This window comes from Amblyomma maculatum, chromosome 4 (assembly GCF_055883805.1).
Source record: "Amblyomma maculatum isolate TAMU_Amacu chromosome 4, ASM5588380v1, whole genome shotgun sequence".
NCBI classification, from domain to species: Eukaryota; Metazoa; Arthropoda; class Arachnida; order Ixodida; family Ixodidae; genus Amblyomma; species Amblyomma maculatum.
In genome coordinates, this window is record NC_139347.1 from 88935275 (window position 1) to 88954954 (window position 19680).

Consider the following 19680-nt stretch of genomic DNA (forward strand, 5'->3'; position numbering starts at 1 on the left):
CTACCCGACGCAAATAAGCAATGCGAACAATTTGAACCTGCAACTTGACATTCGACTTTGGTGAACCCTAAAAATGTCTCTTCCGCAGATCCCTCGAATAGTCTGCGCAGTGCTGCATAAAGCTGACGCAGCGTACTTGCATGCCCCCTGCTACGAGTCCACTTCGTAAAGGCAGGTGTTTCACAGAACACAATCACAACGTTCGCGAATGTTTGGAAGGGGGGGGGGGGGGGGAGAGAGAAAAGTACGCAGACGCTCAATACCCGGAGCTTTGATTGTGATTTATCGCTGGCCCGCCATCCTCATGTTCGGCATTTTGGTTTGTTTTGTATCGCTTTATTTGTTGCCGTTGCTGCGACAGGTGCTGACACAGCAGGAGAATTTGATGTTACCCTTTTTTTTCTCCTCTCGATTCTGTTATTTACTAAGACGGTTATGGTTTTTGTATACGACCATTACGGCCGCGGCCATGATGAAATATAGTATCCTGGTAGCACGATGAAGCGAAAGCAGCTGTAACTATTTGAACTATTATTTCGCTACTTATGAATATTTCAGAAAATAAAAGCCGCCAACGGCAAATGCCTTCGATTAGGCTTTGCTACATTTTATCAGGCTGTCCCCACAGCAGGGTTCGAACAAGAAAGGGCGTAGCAAGTTCTAGTCACAAAGGAGACATAACGTTAGCAGTTTATGCCAACATGCTATAACAACCGGGCCGCCTCTATTTCCCTTGACATCAGGCGTAAAGCAGTGGTCATTTATATATATATATATATATATATATATATATATATATATATATATATATATATATATATATATATATATATATATATATATATATATATATATATAACGGCTTGGCGATCAATGTTTTCTCTAATATTCATGTACTTTTCGATGACATTTATGTACACAGCACAGTTGCTAATCCATTGCTAATCCTTACAATCAGCTTGGTCTGCAAAACGACCTAAATGTCTACAAGAATGGTATAGCCAATGGCTAATTGTCCCCGAAAACTGAAGTGTCGTGTCTTTTAACAGCAAAAGTAAGCTTAATTCACTTACGTAATTTCTTATGTAATTCCCTTACGATGGTGTAATTTAATCAGTTTCGACCTGAGGGCGCGTTAAGGCATTCATTCAGAGGAAATCCGGGCGTTCGGCGGTAGTGAGTGGGCGTTGTGAGCGAAAAATCACGAGCAAATATTTGACACGAGCTAGTTTACAGGTGACATGTCAAGACGCTGATTGGTCAGCGTATTGTGTGATGTCACGAGACCACGTGACATGGTCGAATTGGCAGGAGCTTTAGGACGGTGGGGAGTAAATCGAACCCGAGACAATTAGACGTCGGATCAGACACGCTACTCATAGGCCATACAGGAAAGCCCGTATGGCTTGATTAAAGGGAGTTTTATATCTATGTCGTGTGTTATTTCACATGACGCGGTAACTAACGAATGTATGGTCACGAGTACATGTGCGGTAATAGAGACAAAATTTAAGAGTCAGGGATTACGATAGTATCAAAGGGCATGTGCGCTAATGAGAGTCCGCAAGGGGAGCCGCGGACGGGAGCCATTAGAGAGTGTTAACGTACTGCGATCCGTTACCGCGATCCGCCACCGCGCGTTCCACTGCGCGTGCCCAGATCACCTTGACGGCGCTAGATGGCGCCACATGCTGGAAGTCGGCACACAGAGTAGCCACGTCGGTACCAATCAGCGCGTACAGGCCGGCCGCGCTCGTGAGCGGGCCACGGTGACGAATCTCGGATCACGGTACGCTAAAGCTCTCTATTAGAAAGTTTTAGCTTACCGTGATCCGCGATCCGCTACTGGGATCCGCCACCGCGCGTTCCACTGCGCATGCCCAGACCCCCCTTGACGCCGACAGATGGCGCCACATACTGGATGTCGCACACAGACCTGCCGCGTCGGAACCAATCAGCTTGACCGCCCCGCCCACGCGCGGTAGAGAGCCACGGTGGCGGATCGCGGATCACGGTAAGCTAAATCTCTCTATTAACGCTGTGTGTCACGCCTTTAAAGGCTTAGCCTAAGTGTCCTTAAATTTCTTAAATTTATACGGGGATGCACATTTATGCAGTGAACTAAACTCGAACGCTCATGTGGCTAAATCAGATCACTAGCTAAAATAATGTTTGGCGTCTTAAAATGCAATTTGCGCGAGGCTATACCAAACGTAAAGCTTACTGCATACAAGACTCCTGTTTCAACAAAACTATAACATGCGTACTTCTCAATGCGCCCTAACTAAAATTGGTCTGGTAAATTCTCGGGCTTCTAAAAGTTTTAATTCTCAGTCGGAAAAAAAACTACAGCAAATTTTCTGTTGTTATGACAAAATGTCTGTGCGGCTTTTGACTGGAAAAATAAACCTGTTGTGACAACCGATCTTTCTGTAGTAACGTCAGCATTTTTTTGTAGTTAAACAGAAATTTACTGCAGAACTACAGACAACGGAAATATACTGCAGAACAAAACTACAGAACTGTAGAAAAATCTGGCGTTTACAACATAACTGCAGGATGTTTTGTCGTATTTTTGACACGGTTCCGTAGTTTTTTTCGACTGAGTTCTGACGTGATTCATAAAGTGTTAGCTATCATCTTGAGTCTAGGTGGCGAACAAACCTCGTATGGCGTTGCGCATTCAACTCTGCCTGCTTACTGTAGTTCGTTTTTACAGCTCACTTCGTTGCGCGCTACATAAGCCCTACACGGCACTAATTTCACTGGCTTCGATGGAAGCGAAAAGCAAGGCCCCCGTGTGCTGCGCGATGTCAACGCACGCTAAAGAACCCCAGGTGGTCGAAATTTCCGGAGCCCTCCACTATGGCGTCTCTCATAGCCCGAGTCGTTTTGAGACGTTAAACTTCATAAACCAAAATAAACCAAACTATAATTTCACTGCGCATTGTTCATACACCCTGCCGTCCATGTGCTCATACGACATCGAGTGCTTGTAATTCTTCCCTCCGCAATAAACTGGAACTGCCTTCCATATAACGTCACTGCAGTTACATTTCCATCCCAGTAATCAAACTTTATAACATACAAAGGTAATGTATAATATTTCTTAACATAGGTTTATGCTTATTCATGCACGCAGCCTTATGTAATAGACTCAACTGCTACCGCATGAGCTTGAACAGCTTTTTTCAATGATGCAGGCTATTGAAGAAAGGATCGCTAATGGTCTGTAGTTATCGTAACTATTACATGATTCATTGTTAAGTAGAGGTATTCTCAAACTGCTACCGTATGAGCTTGAACAGCTTTTTTCAAGAATTCAGGCTATTGAAGAAAGGATCGCTAATGGTTTGTAGTTATCGTAACTATTACATGATTCATTGTTAAGGCGAGGTCGTACTACATAAGTTTTCAGTTTATCATGAATCAGGCCTGTTTTGGGGGTTTCATTTATGATGCAAAGGCGTACTTCTTTTGGTTTATCTAAATTTACAATATTGTTTTTTTAGATAATAAGATTTGGTTTGGTCGATAGGGGTTAACGTCCCAGAGCTGCTCGGGCTGTGAAGGGTGTCACAGCTCAGGAAAATTCTACCACTTGGGTTTTTTTAACGTGCATTGACATCGCACAGTACAAGGGCGCCTTGCTTTTCGCCTCAAGCGAAAAGCGGCCGCCGCGGTCGTAATTAAATCCGCGCCTATGTGTCCAGCATTCGGGTGGGCTAATCACAAAGTCATCACGGTGAGGGATAAAATGCTGTGATGTAAAGACGCTTCACATACCTGAAAAAAAAAAAAAGCATAAAGGTGATAAGTTTAAGTGATATTACGAAAAGCGCTACTAAGAAAAACATTGAAAACCGAATTTTTAGTAAAACGATTTTGTAATTATTTTTATTTACTTCGTAGTATCCCCACTATCTTTCTGCGGTTCTTAATGGTGCTTTCGGGTGTCATACCACTTATATCCCGTGCATATATGCCACGTACGTGAATTAGTTGAAGCTTGCGATACGCTCTCCTTCATCGTATCACGATTGTCACAGAGCGCTGCTATATAGGCTATACCTGCAAAGCATTGTGAAATAACTAGCCCTGAAACGCGTTTTGCTACACCTTTACAAATTTCCGCAGGCAGAGGACACCGCCGCACATGCTATACATCCTATACAGGAAGAGGTTAGAACGCAGGCCTGCTTGCACTCCCCCGGGTCGATGGTCTCGCAGCGCCTTGGGTGGGAATGAGGGACTAGGAGGATGGCGGAAGGAGGAAGCAGGTACCAGCGGCAAAGCTTGGCAAACGAAGGAAGTGTCGCCGGGTCGCAACCCTGGGTTCGTGCCTGACGAAGGGCGAGGAGCTAAGAGAGGGAGGAAGGGCAGGAAGAGTGGGCAAAAGGGAAGCGGGAGCCAACACAGGGCGCGCAAGGAGCGCCCGAGACGGAGGTGAGCCGCGTTTACCTTCAGTTCCTGTATTTGCTCGAGGAAATCGTTGCGTGTGACGCTCTCCGAGGCCGCCACAGCGATGTTGGCGCCATCCAGCTGAGTCAGCAGCTCGTTGATGGCCTGCGAAGCAGAGGAGGCGTGTTTGAGGGGCGACTGACGAACTAAGGACCGCGACAGGAAGGTCTTCGTACACCGAAAACAGGTGTGAGGAAACGTTTTTCCCGCGCGCGTGCGCACGTACGTACGTACGCACGCACACACACACACACACGCACACACACGCACACACACACGCACACACATGCGCACACACACGCGCACTCACGCACACACACACACACACACACACACACACACACACACACACACACACACACACACACACACACACACACACACACACACACACACACACACACACACACACACACACACACACACACACACACACACACACACACACACACACACACACACACACACACACACACACACACACACACACACACACACACACACACACACACACACACACACACACACACACACACACACACACACACACACACACACACACACACACACACACACGCCGGCACGCACGCACGCAAGCTGGCAAACGGACACGCATCCACAAGGGTTGAACGAAAGCATGGGCTTCTCTGCCGACTCGCTTGATCCCCACCATAACAGCGTCGGCCCTTGGTCGTCCGGCCTTTAGAGTGAGACGAAATCCTCACTAACGCGCCTTCGAGGAAGAGGGCCACAAAAACAAAACAAAAAACATGTTCGAGGAAGAAGCTGCTCTAGAAAGAGGAACCCCGCCGATTTGCTCGTAGACGGGCATGCAGTTAACACGAGTAACACGAGACGTACAGGTCTTTAGTCAATGTTGTCGAACAGGTAAAGTAATTCGGGTGATAAGCTTCGCAAAAAAAAAAAAAAGATAATAATGCCTACAGAACAATGAGCGCTTTTTTTTCTATCGTTTGGTTTTTCTCGAAACTTTTTAACAGAGATCTCCACGAGCTCCCTGTACAGTTATTGAAGACTGCTAAAATGGTTTCTGGAGAAAGTGATTGTCCAAGTGAATGGTTTTCGTGGTTATCGTCTTTTTTATTCCTCTTTCTTCCTTTTACGCAGTTGTGATAGTCATGAAGAAGCTGTTTTAGAGCTTGATTCAATCAATCAATCAATCAATCAATCAATCAATCAATCAATCAATCAATCAATCAATCAATCAATCAATCAATCAATCAATCAATCAATCAATCAATCAATCAATCAATCAATCAATCAATCAATCAATCAATCAAATCAATCAATCAAATCAATCAATCAATCAATCAATCAATCAATCAATCAATCAATCAATCAATCAATCAATCAATCAATCATCATAACCAGCCGAACTATACCCACTGCAGGGCGAAGGCCTCTCCCATATTCCTCCAATTAACCCGGTCCTGTGCTAGCTGCATCCACTTGACCAAGAAATCTACATTTGACGTTACGTTTTGGAATATATACTTCGTAATAATAAAGTCATCCTCATCTGGTTAGATCCCCGAGCGCCAGGTACAGATGTTGTGCACTGATTTCGGTTGCGGTCCTTGCACCATGCTTTTTTGCTTATTGAAATGCGAAGTTTGCTGTCGGGGAAGGGGGTGCTGTCTGTAGCAAATAAGTAGTGTATGTATACCGCGCGTTTTTTGACTAAATCGCACCGCAGTGTAAAGTTTTCCGCGTTTTGAAAAGCGGCTAACCACACGGAGATGAATATTGTCCACATTTCGGGTGTCTCAACACCAGGAGCGGTAGTGACGCGGCACTACCATGTAGTTTAGTTGAATCAAGAATGTCATGCACCACTTTTGCTGCCGCAAGTGCATATTCAAGACGACCTTCTTTACTATTCCCCCGCCATCCTTTTCCCCACGTTTCTGCAGCTGTCACGTTGTAACATGCTGTATTCTGGCGAACACTGGAAAAGTTTAATGAATTAAGATCGAAATAAAGCTTCGTGGAGACGAAGTCACACGGCAACGCGTAACGAGTTGTTACTTTTTTTTTCTGCTGTTGTTTTTCCTTACCAGGGCGTAGAGCTCGTCGTCCTCATGCAGGGTGGCCACGGCGTCCCAGCGGAAGTGGCGCAAGAACGCCACCCGTGCCGGGTTGTGCGATGAGTCGGGCGCCACAGTGCGGAAGAAGAAGGGGAAACCTGCGCGGTCGCTCAGCACCGAGCTCAGGCTGCCGAACGAGATCTGCGCAAGAGGTGGAGAAGGAAACGTTTTGTTGTAAACTGTAGTCACTGGAACTACCAAAATCATTTCCGAAACCTCACGGTAGTAGAGATAGGGTGGTATCAGAGACGCAGTGTACTACTGGAGAACCTTGGATTAATTTCGACCTGATGGCGCACGTGCACGCTGACAAAGCACAGCACACGGACATGTATGCATCTCGCCTATAACCAAATGTGGCTGCCGCGGTCGGAGGTTCAAACCCACGACCTAGCGCTCAGCAGCGGGATGCCGTACCCACTTACCTCTATAGCGGTGGACATGTCAACGGTTTCCGCGCTGCTATGACCAGCAGTGTATACAGTTAAGAGCAATGTTTTGTGTACTGTTCATTACTGGTTGTCTTCATGCGCAGAAGCTAATATTAGGCAGTTAGTTGTTTCTATTTTTCATTTTAAGTCCAAGTATATTAAACTTGTTATATTGAAATACTGACTATAGCGAACTGTCAGAACAATCCCCGTGAAAAGCCCATGCCGAAGTACAGCAATGTATATCGAATGTCGCACTATGCCCTTGCAAATGCGTTGCTCCTAACAGCGCTCTGGTATCACCTTTAAGTTTCACCGGAATCACCTTTTGGAATCACCTCTCGGTTGAGCTGCATTAGGCACCTGCCGGGCAGTGGTAAAGCGACGTGGAACCTCATGACGAGTGGATGTTAGGCGTGTTTGAGGCTGGCCTTCGGTCTCTATAGTATTCATCTCCTATGCCACATTGTATCATCTCTTATGCCACATTGTATCTAGCGGCGAAACCAACCAATCGAAATTTTAGCAGCGGCCCTTACCTGACATGCTTTATTCGGTTCGCTGCAAAAGAAGTTGCGGAAAACAACTGAGAATTGATTTTAACGAGATTATTTTATTTATATGATGAACTGAAAACAGGATTGTACTACATTTTGTGATAGGCAGTGTCTAATTCTAAAGCATCGTTCGTTGCGACGAGCAGATTGGGTTCAGCAACGCCAAGCTAGTGCTGCGCTGCCAGCATATAGGCGGCCGGCACTCGCAGGAAGAAGCACGTCACCGACATGGGTGCAGTGTATTCATGCTTCTAGGTTACAGATAATTCATCGATTGCTATTTTCATATACCAAACGACTTTGGCACATCCGGATTCGCTTGCATGTCCTGGCATTTTGCTAACGTGTTTATTACGATGCCTGTTTTGTTTCCTACTCCCATCTGTAACGCCACCGCGCCCTCAGAGTATAGTGAAATTAAACGAAAATACGGGTCTAAACATAGGTCTAGGGGAGAAATAACGAGGGCAAGAGTTTGACGTCCGGGATAACCTGACAGATATGTGGGAGGCTTATTTTGCCAACGCTGAAAACCGGGCGACCTTGCGTTGTTGATGGGAAGTGGACGCACGCGGCGACGAGTGTGCTGGCTTTATGGTCTAGCCGGACATCCCCAGCCGACGTGGCAAGTCTGTTGGAAGCTACTGGAGCTATGCATAAAAAGGACCATCGCTTATGGGTGTTGCCAGTGCATCGGTGTATAAGTAAGCGAAACACGAGAAGCTGGAGTGCAGCGCTAAGAAAATATTCGAGGCTTGGGGCAAGAGGAAATGCAAAAGGAACAAAAACGACGGACGATTTAGCAACGTAAGGGCGGAGGCGAATTAGTTGCTCTAGCAGTTTTAGTCGTGGTTTCGTTTGGTTTACCGACTGTTTAGCTCGTTGTTTTGCTGGTTATATGGAAAGGATTTGCAGCGGCTTTGCTGAACGGTTCCCTTCTCCTGTTCGGAGAGGTTACGCAGTTGATTACTTTTCCAGGCTCTCCTTCCGTTCAGCCATATATTCAACGTTATTTAACCCAGTTGTAGTTGCATTCTTCGCTGTTACGTTCTTAGCGTTGAGCCTGGTGTTGCGTCTCAGACGACCCGGATGCTCCTAGCTCGTCACCCGAAAACACTCTTAGGGCCACGTACTGCCACACACTGTTCCGGTGCTAGCAGACGGAGGGGCTTTATTCAGCTTTTCTTTGTATGGGAGAAGTCCTGCAGCACCCAGAGGCGGCCGGAGCGGAACTTCAGTTTCTTCAACTCAAAAACGAGCATGTCGCACGAATCCGAAGGTTTCAGACAGAGCCCGGCAAAATCAGTGGGTGGTGGGTCTTATTAGTTCAAACGCACTAAAAGAAGACAGAGTAATAACGCAGATACGAACGCACAGTCGGCCGTTTTTTAAAGGTTAATAAGAAAAGAGGATAATTAGCATAAAGCTAAACTTTGCCTATTTTCTTGATTTCTGAATGCGTACGTAAATAAAAATTAGTTGTGGTTTAGCTATGGTTAATTCAAGTTGAATTGCGATAGCAACGGCGGAAGCTTCTTTTGCCTGCTACATTATTCCCCATCACGCCCTATCAGTGTAAGGTGCTACATTACTGGGGACACTTAAGCTCATCCTTTAAGTGTACGACGCGAGACCGTAAGCTACCAGCCCACATATAAATGAGAAGGGTTCAATGCTACTGAACCGAATGTGGAGCGAAAGCATTAGCTGTAGGTGACCGAACGTTCTTCGCCTTCTTCTTCGTTGTCTTCGTCTTCTTCATCTTTTCGTCTTCTTCTTCGTATTCGTCTTCTTCGTCGTCTTCCTATTCGTCTTCTTCATCTTAATCGTCTTCGTCGTCTTCTTAGCCTTCGTCTTCTTCGCGGCTGTTCAAGGTCAAACGTGGCCCTTCCCGGGACTACGTGACGGGCCGAAACCTGGCGTAGTATTGCTATCGCAATAAAATTATGGGGCACACTTAAGCTCCGCCTTCAAGTGTATGACGCGATAGCTACCAGCCCATACACAGAGTCCCAATGAACGTGCCTGCGTGGCCTACAGTTACGTAAGGGTCCTGCCAGGCTGATGATTATACCATCCTCTCATGTGAAAAGAAAGGTCCGAGTTGGTAGCTCCTGCCAAACGTAACGTCAGGCAAGCCTACTTCCAGTTAGTGCACGGCCATGTCAGCTGCCAGCTACCACCTGCCAGCGCCATGGTCGTGATTTTTCGCTCACAACGAAAACGCCCGCGGACGGCCAACGACCCTGCATTTTCGGCATGAAAGAAGCGAGCAAATATGCATGAGCATAGTTCAACGCGAAATTTAAAACTGCCCCATCGCGTGCAATACAGTATTAGGCCACAGCCCGCTTCTCTGGTTGCTAACATTGTTAAAACTTTAATCTTTATTCGATATATAATTGTGAAATAGCTCCCCCAGAATATATGTTAGCAACCGACGTATAATCTGTGAAACTGATTAAATTATTCTCGTTTTAGCGTTATCTATCACATTTGACGCGACGAGCATTACAAGCTACCGCCGGCTTAGAAAAGGACGAGCAATGTACTACTTTATTGTAAAACTTCGTTTGGCGTGGAGAGATAATTGCGCGATTTTTCTTATATCTTTTAGTAACTCGGAGCCAGTCGCATGCTGTCGGTATGCATGGGCCGGAAAGTCAAACATACCCATGCGCCTAGCAGGAATGTAAATCAGCAGTTTATAACTCTTCACTTGCGTTTGGACACGTTTTTGTTCCACAATTTTGATGAACTGGAGCTAAGTGCACAACAGGACAGATACAAGGACGACTATACGGATGGAAGCATTTCTGTTCGTGCTATCCTCCATGTGTCTGTTTTGTTGTGTTCATTGCGCTAGTTCATCAAAATTACAAACTTGGTCACCATGTGGGGCAAGTGCGCGCGCGCCTGCGTCAGGTGACTTTAAGGGTCAGTAGCGTGGCTTTTTGGGCTTGTTGGTACATATTCCAATACACTATAGCGCAGCAAAAGACGAGGACACAAGAGATGAGAGACGAACACCACGAGTGATAGTGTATTGGAACTTTAAGGGGCTATTTGAGGGAGCTTGTCTGCAGTGTGCAGTGTCAGCTCGCTCAGTGTTGGCGCACCAACCAGAGTTGCAAGTAAGCAAGCACTTTCGTTTCTTGAGTGTGCACCGTCCTACGGAAGTAACTTTTTTTTTTTTTCAGTAAAATGAAGAAGCAAAAAAAAAAAAGGCTTGTACACAGATACGCAATCTGAGCACCCAAATATGCGCTGACTTATAGAAAGTCGCGTGAAATGTTCGCTCTGTTGTCATGAAGCTGCTTCCTCAGCGTCACTCGAAATTTCGAAAAGCAAAACTGCAGCATGGGTCTGTATTTAAAAAAAAAAAAAAGATATATTCTTTTAGTTTGCCTATATTGACACCCCATAGCCAAAAGAATTAGAGAGGATTTTGCGACGGGGTCTTTGACCACCTGCGGCACGTAAGCCGTCTTTCCGCGTCGGTACAAACACAGAGGGCCCTGGGAGTCCCCTGGCTTTCGCTGAGGGCTTGGAGGACCCAGTAACGGTGTTCATAGTTCTTCGTCGCTTCCAAACGAAAGAGATACACGGAGAGATCAAGAAACAAATTCAAACTCAACTCCTGGCGTCTGTTACCTGCTTGACTTAAGGCTTTCGTGGCTTAGTTGGCGGAAGATACGAGATGGGACTTGAATAATGAAACTCTAGTCTCCTGATTACAGACATGCCGTCTTTGCTCAGCCATCAAAGAAAATAAAACAACTCTGCGTTCACTGATGCGACAGCCAAAAAGAGCTGTCCACCTGAAATTAATTAAAGACTTCTTTTCTGGACTGTCCTGCCTACTTCCGCTTCTTACGTGGCTGAACGCTTTATCGAAAGCTCCTCCCCCTCTTTCCTCCTACATGGAGGTCGTGAAGTGATTCGAAAATGATTGCACCGTTGACCGCACAAAGGAATGAAGTAGCCGTCGTGCGGGAGAAATAATGAGCCGATTTTGGTTCAGCCGTCTTACGACAAACGGGCATTAAAGCGATGAGCGCTCGTCGACGTGGACATAGGTTTTACACATAAATCGCTGGCGCTTGGCTCTGCACTTCGCAGTAGTTTGTTTAAGCAAGCACTTTCTTTCCACCGACAAGTGGTAGTACAGTCGTGCCCCGTTAATACGACCCCGTTAATATGGATGACCCGAATTATGGACAGTTTTTCTGGGGACGAAACCTTTTCAACGTATTTATGCCTCGTTAATATGGAAACTCGCTGTCCGGACAATGGACAGGGGAAGAATGCACGCGCCCCACTTGGGCCCATGTATTTTTGTCTCGTTAATATGTACAGTGCTTGAAAAAAAGCAGAGTAGTCCGAACGCAAGTTAAAGAAGGGGGCGCCGCCCGCGAACCTACGCGACAGCCGATACGGCGGGATGCCTGAACGAGTCCTGTGGGGTTGGAAAAAACCAAAGCCTGCGTGTAGCCATACTAAGGGAGGGGGGGGGGGGGGGGGGGGCGCAAGAGCGGAGCGGAACGTGCACAGAAAACCGAGGGTCAGCGTAAGAGATTTCTGGGTGCAGCGGAAGTGCCGCCGCAGTCGGAAAAACAGCAACACGTGGTTGCAATAAATTCTGCAGAACGTGAACCGGTAAAAGCGTAAGAAACAAATGACAGGAAGAAAGACAAGTGCCTACAGTGGCGGTGGGAACTGAAGTTTTCTTTCCCAAAGCGCAATGTGTGTTCCATGAAGCCGTTAACGCTTTTCGGTGAGAGTTAAGACACACTCACAAAGTAGAGCGACAAAAGAAAGGCGACGTACGAACACGCAACCGGGACCGGGCGTCCCGGCCTGGACGCGCTTCCCTTTCATGCTCCTGGTTTTCGTCCCTGTTGCGTTGCCGAACTGACAAACTTTGCACACTAGGCGGTCCGTATGTCGGCTTCGCTTTGAGTCAACGATGCGGCCTTGACAAGGTCTGAGCCCGTCGTAGTCAGCTAGCCGTCGTTCTAAACTGTACTTCAGCTTGCAGTGTTTGTTTTATGGGAACACGTAAAAACGGCGCCAAGAAGATGGGATGTTCGATAGCCCTCTGCATAGCAGCTTGCCAACTTGACTCCCTTGCTTCCTTACAGAAACAGTACAAGGCAAAAAAAGAAAGAATCAGAACGGAAAGGCAGAAAGGTTAACTAGGCAAAAAAGTGCACAGCATCAGGAGCCTGTAGCGCCCAACTTGAGTCTGGCTTTTGGCAAGGCGGGAGTTAAACGCAAAAGAACAGAGCTGAACGTAGACGCGAAGAAATCTGTGAATACAAGCGGCAAAAGCCATCTCAGTCAATCCAAGCTGCGAGGGAGTAGTATTGACAGCTCAGCTGTTTCCTCGCCTCAGGAGAATCTCAAGCAGCTACTTAGCGGCTACTTTACTCAGTGAAGAGGCCATTTTGGAAGTGGCGGTGTGTCGAGAATCAGACGCTGATTCATCGGCCAGTGAGGAGTTCGTGCTCGAAAGTTCGACCAACACAATCACGGGTGTCATGGTAAGCGAGTCGCTTCAGACTGCACTAAAATTTTTTAAGACAAGAATGACAAGGATAATGCACTCAAAATTGCCGGTGTTCTGTGGAATTTTGAGTACAATGCACACCGTTATGTACAAAAGCAGCCGTTAATTACCATTCTCTTTTCTCAATAAAATCCTTTTTGTTTTTATTCATGACTCGTTATTATGGATGACTCGCTTTATGGACAGTTTTGGTCGGAAACCAAAGTGTCCATATTAACGAGGCACGGCTGTATAATAATAATAATAATAATAATAATAATAATAATAATAATAATAATAATAATAATAATAATAATAATAATAATAATAATAATAATAATAATAATAATAATAATAATAACTTTATTTTTCCTTTACTACAAGGAAAGGAAAGGAGCAGCCGCTAAAAAGCTGCTTCGAAGAGCAGCTTGACGGGGCGGCTGCCCCTGCATATGACGGCATTTCACAGCAGAGAGAGTCACGCCCGCACAGTGAATAAACAGTCAATGGAGAAATAATTAGACTACAAAAAAGCCCTAGGTAAATCAGGAAAAATACATGAAAATAAAACAGAAACGCCGCAAGACAGAACACCTAACTTAAAAATATGTATTTATAGAAACATTTCGCGGATTAATTTGATGGCAGGAAGAGAGAAATCTTGACCACTATTAGCAAAATATTGATTTAATATGGTAGGAAGCCTGAAGCGAAGCATCTGCCTGCCATAGTTCGTCCGGCACGCTGTAACGTGCCAATGCTCCGGGTTATGGGTGTCGTACGTATGTGTTTATGTTGTCTTGAAGCATGTTTTATAATTACTCAGCGCAAATATAACGACCACAGATTAGCATCAGAGATCTAGAAGGATAACGGGAAACAGAACGCGGAAAGAAAAAGAGATAAAAAGAAAAAAGCCTGTCTATATCGTATTATAGTAGGCGTGAACGTAAAATATATAGCGTATCCGGTTCTAGGACACCTCATAGATGGCAGTAGCCGCACTCGTTTACAGACTCTGTCATTTGGCTGCTGTATGGGCGGCCGTCTTCACCCGCGTTTGTGTAGCGACTAGGCCAGCGCACGTGACCTCGCTTTCTTTAGAAGATTAGACGTCTCCATCTGCCGCTGCTCTCTCAGCTGAAAAGCGGGCAGCTGAAGTTTGAATTTTGAAGCGGAAAACTAAGAGATGAAAAAGAATACAGCTAATTAAGGTGGTAGTACAGGGGAGGCCCACGTAGAGCACACCGCGCGCAATAGGCTGCGTATGTAGCCACTCAAATGGTATTCTTGCCGGCGTTGGCTCTAGCAGTGCCCAGCCTTAATTTCTGTTTATTCTTCTGGTTAATATTATTCGGATGAAATAGTTCGTATATTATAGGACAAGCTCGGATTTATGGTCGGCCTCGGATTAATGGTCGGCCTCTGGTTCATCTAAATTTCGAGACGATATTTAACGAAATATTTGGCTGTGATCCCAAGGTTGGCAGCTCGTACTGGACGCCCGCGCGGTGGTCCTCCGCCTCTTCACGTCCGGCTGTAATGACGTCAAACAGTTACGAAAGTAAACATGATTTTTTTCGGGAACCTTAACTATTTTATTAGTTGGTAACTTTTCTTAATTGGCTCACGCGTGCTGTGTAGGGAATGTGTCTATAGAATGTGGGTACATAATGAAATGTGGGTACATAATGGAATGTGGGTACATAATGTGTCCGCAGTCTCCGTATAGCGTATGTAGAGTGTAATATCAACACAAGCGTTGTATTAATTGTATGGCTTATGTCGGGTACGACTGAACTGAACTAATTGTACGTCTTAAATTTTTTGTCATTGGTAATGGGTTACTGTGATAAATAGCACGCAAGAGAAGCGATAGACCAGCATTTAATTAGTGTTTGCTCATTCACAGGACGTAAGCGGACTTATGTGCCTCCGGCAGCTCTTTTTTTTTTTTTTTCATGTATGTGTGTACGAAAGGGGGGGGGGGGGGCGAGGGGAGGGGGCTCTGCGCTGCTCCCTCGTGGCTCTTCTTTCTCTTCTTCTGAGAAATTCCTTTTGGCTTGTCACTCTTTTGTGGTTCGTGGCTCTCTTTCGTTTGGTTTGGTTTGGTTTGTGGGGTTTAACGTCCCAAAGTGATTCAGGCTATGAGAGACGCCATAGTGGAGGGCTCCGGAAATTTCGGCCATCTGGGGTACTTTAACGTGCAGTGACATCACACAACACACGGGCGCCTTGCTTTTCGCCTCCACCGAAAAGCAGCCACCGCGGCCGGGATTCGATCCCGTATCTTTGGGCACAATAGTCGAGCGTCGTAACCACTGCACCACCACGGTTAAACCGGCAACGGCACCAAAGGCGACGCGGCTCAGTCACCGAACAGGCGCAAAAGGCATAATTAGCTGCACACTAAAGTTAGAAATTTTGAAAGTACGCACCTCACTTGTAAAATGCTGTTGTGTTTTTTTATAACCAAAAAAAAAAAAAAAATAAATAAAAGAGATGTCTTTACCGATTGCTCAAAGCAAATTGAGCGAGAAAAGGAAGGTTCCTGGTGCGTGCGAAATAATTTAAGTTTCGTCTGTGCGTGCACAAGACCTACATAGGCAACATCTACATGCGCTGTCAAAATCTGGCAAGTACGCTTTACAAAGCACACGAGGGAACATAACTCTTTCGTCAGCTTTGCCCTCCGCTTACATGCTGCGAATCACACTCGCTTTGCAAATTTATAGTAAACGACTAAAACAAAAACCGGGGTCCAAGGAAGACATAACAATCCCCCCGAGGCAACGTAGAGCCGGCGGTATATAAAGCTTATAGTAAACAAGAAAATTAAGCGAGATTTGTCGAATTAAAGCTAGGTGAGAACGCGCCTGAGGCGCGGGAACAAACGGGGCGCTTCGATAGACGACGTTAGGCGGAGAGGAAGGTACGAACGCACATAAACTGCGACCGCTTCACCGCAGTTTGGGATATACACGGAACACTCGATCTCCAAACGTACCATGCGCCAATCCCCCTGAACGCCACAGCCATATAGGCCGCAGCACGCCGCCGTCGTAGGCCGCTCAGAGCACTCGGCGCTGACCGTTCTGACAGTGAGAGCTTCGACCGCTGGCCCCACGTCGGATGCAGATGCCGGTTCCAGCGTACTACGGGGACAGCGAGCCAGCCTGTCGCCCTGCATGTCCGCGTGCGATCGCGTTTGTGTACGCCTCTCATCGGTGTGTGACCCATCTATACCGCCTGTCTTTGTAGACGCATGGAGCGTGTGATCTGCGGTTTGGATTAGAACCCATGCGTCATGTGTGTACGTGTGTGCGCGCATGCGCTGAAGAGGAAGGAAGACCTTGGAACGAGTGCCGACAGGTATGAAGACCCTGGCTGCGTCGCCCCTCCTCTTTCTATGAATTCGCTATGTCTGTAGGCACTCCAGCCGATGCCCAGAGAGCTCATCCTAACCACGCGCTCTCTGCTCGAGCTCCGGTCGGCGGCGGCTGCTGCTCTGCAATTATAATGGAACCGTAGAAGTGGAAAGAGGCCCCCTCGCCTGTATACACCGCTGGACTACCAAATTGACTCTAACGGCGCACCGAGAACGCGCGGGGGCAGACTGCGCACATCCCTCTCTTTCCGTCCCGTTTTTCGCGCTTTCTTCGTCTTGTTTCACGGGGCCGTTCGCGGTCTTGGCCAAACTTTGAAGGACCTGGTTCTCCGGTCTCCCTCTGTCGGCGTTCCGGCCAAGCGTCGACGCATGCGTTAGGACGCAGAGGAGCACTGAGAGGAGCGTAGAGGAACCTGAGGGAAAGAAGGTCTTCTCTTGGCTGGAAGAAGTTTCTGAGTGTTCTCTGTGTGTCGCGCTTGGGCTGAACTTCTTTTGCTGGTGACTGCCGGGTAATAAATAGGCCCCTTAAATCGCTCTAAGCGTTGCTTCACCGCAAGAAAACAGCGTGTGTCCTTGCTGCACAGTAAGTGGCACGCGTGAAATATCCCTGTGAAACTTTTTGGCGGCAGGAGATGAAGTGGTGGTGTTCGTGATAGAGAATGGGAGGCTTTTGTGAACCTGCCGCCTGTCTCCGTAGTCTTGCCCACTGTAGTAAAATAACAATATCTAAGTCAGAGCAGTTAACAAAATATTGCCGTATCATATTTGTGAAAAATGTAGTTATATTGCCCAAAATAACTTTAAGTAATAGAGTAACGATTTAGAACTCACTGTAATACAATTAGAAGAAATCAACAAGACAGCACAGGGGAATAAAATGCTGAGCGTATAACTGAACCATCGCCTCTCCTTCAATTCAGTTATAGACAATTTGAATACAAATATAATAGCTATACATTGATATTAAATCTATCGCAGCTCATCTGTCAGAACATACAAGGAACAAATTATTAAGCAATAGTAAAATAAACCAAATGGGAAGGCAAACTAGATATGAAAAAAAAAGAGAAGGTAAATATGTATAAGGAAAATGAAAACGAATTTTATCGCTTTCTTCAAACACATCGATGGCTTTGATGTGTACTGCACCCCCCCCCCCCCCCCTTTTTTTTTTCTTCTTTTTTCCGGTTTCTTCTTTCGTTTCTGCAATGGAAAATTTTCTTTTTTGCCCAACTGTTATTTTGTATTGGTTTAAGCCCATTGAGCCTTTGGCGGTGTGGGCTGGGCAACGGTACTTTTATTTCTTTTTGAATTGCCCACGCTAACTCCAGTCTTGCAGACAACTACAGTGACATCCATTTGCGCTTGCCGTGATCAGGAAGCAAGGGTATAGTATGAAGAATGATCTTCAGGTCTCGTAAGAAATGCTCCACTATGCTTGGGGTTCTTCTCCTGAATATGTACGTGAACCTCATTGGTCTGTGCTTCTCCTGAATATGTACTTGAACCTCATTGGTCTGTGCAATGCAATACTCATAATTTTTTTTTCACCCCTGTGGCATAGTCGTCGTTCTTCTCGCCTTCTGCAAACGTGAAGGTGTTAAAGACTTCAATGGCCTCTCGGCCCACGACTTTTAAAAGGAGCGCTGTTTTCTTGGACTCAGGTCGAGGCTTTTCTGCGACCTTTGATGCCGCCAGGAAAATTTTAAACCTTTGTTTGAAGAGCTGCCAGTTCGTGCGCAGGTCGCCTGTTGTAAGAAGCTGCTCCGGTGGCTCGAGGAAATCCATTTCCCTTCACAGGATCGTTGGTCTTCACGCGTCGTGCAGGAAGTGCATTGCCATGCTATCCCATTTTTGACACCATGTATCATGCGGATCATTCGACGATACATCGTGTGTCACTTGCTGGAAAAAAGTGAGCCCCCGGCGTTTATTCATCACTGGTTTTATACGCGATATTAATAGGAGGGTAACGCCTTTTCCACACGGGGACGCATCTTGCCATGAACGCAGAGCGCGCTACATGCTGCGCCGATTACGATACAGATTACGATACAAAAACAGTCCAGTTACCATGTCAGCACAATGTTACTGCTATGCTTGCTGCTCGCAGCCTGAGAAAAAGAGCACAGCTTGATTCTTGATGAGAATTTAGTAAAGTGTGGGAGTATTCAGTGGTGATACCGTCTTCAGGAAAGGCGCTGTGACACGCCCGGTGTTTCCCTTGAAGTTAACGCGGCGGGGAAGTCTGCAGCGAAACGACGGTTGCTGAAGCCATGAAGCAGATACAGTCAGCAATCAGCCAGTTAAATTGTCACTACGTGCCACGCAGAACGTCGCGGACGAATACACCCCTTCGCGACACGCCGAAGACAGCGAGGAATGAAATGGGCCAGCTATCAGCCTCCAGACTCGACCTATTGCACGTCCTGGGCTGACCGGCACGTCGAGACACCTCGTACTCGGATGAGCGCTTGCTACGTGCTTCGTAGCAGTCAACCAGGTGGGAAGCTGGGCGCGAGCCGGGATCGGATACGAGCTCACGTACTAGCCTCCACTCCCAGCGTAGGAAGAAAGTTTGTGAGCCTTCTTCCTCTCCCTCTTCTCGCTGCCACGTGCGGCACGGGTTCTGTCCCCCTCCCTTATCCGGCTCATTCTGTGCGGCCCTCTACCAACCTGCTTATCAAGGAGACACACAACTGCGTCTGGTCTGCCTAAATCTGTGCAGCGCAGAGGAAGGTGGAGAGTAAGCCAGCCAGTAATTAGTCTGCGTACGAATGCACAATGCTAGTCGCATGCATTAACGGTTCGGGATTGTCAGCAACGTAGTGGCCTATTATGATTAGCCGGTAGCCGCGTGCAGGCCAATCAGAAACCATCGTCACGAGCAAGAAATCTTATGAATTAGCTTTTTCCCACCTTAACGGTCGATGCCAGCTCCACAACTTTCACAACACTGCGCGCTTTTAAGGCGGCCGGGAACAAGTAAACGATCACGCCGAATGGTCGGGGACAAACAGGTTCTGCAGTCATGAGTGCGTAGAAGTGGCGAGACGAGTTGAAATGCTTGGCGAGGTGCGCGTCTTCCTGCGTTCGTGCTCCTTGCGAAGCATTGTTGTTCTCCACACTCTCGACTTCTGAAACTGCTGCCTATACCGTAGGCCCTTTGCTCCGCTTGGCACCG

The 19680-nt window shown here is 46.7% G+C and overlaps 1 protein-coding gene across 2 annotated transcripts in view; it reads right to left on the reverse strand.

Annotated features, from left to right (window-relative positions):
• The window catches only part of GABA-B-R3 (gamma-aminobutyric acid type B receptor subunit 3), a 232677-nt gene that overhangs the window by 60154 nt on the left and 152843 nt on the right, over positions 1-19680 (reverse strand). For both annotated transcript variants that reach the window (XM_084602143.1, XM_084602142.1), the window contains exons 3-4: positions 6540-6710; positions 4462-4566 (exon numbers count right to left, since the gene is read on the reverse strand). In XM_084602143.1, the coding sequence (XP_084458269.1) occupies positions 4462-4566; positions 6540-6710 (276 nt within the window). The remainder of the gene's footprint in view (positions 1-4461; positions 4567-6539; positions 6711-19680) is intronic.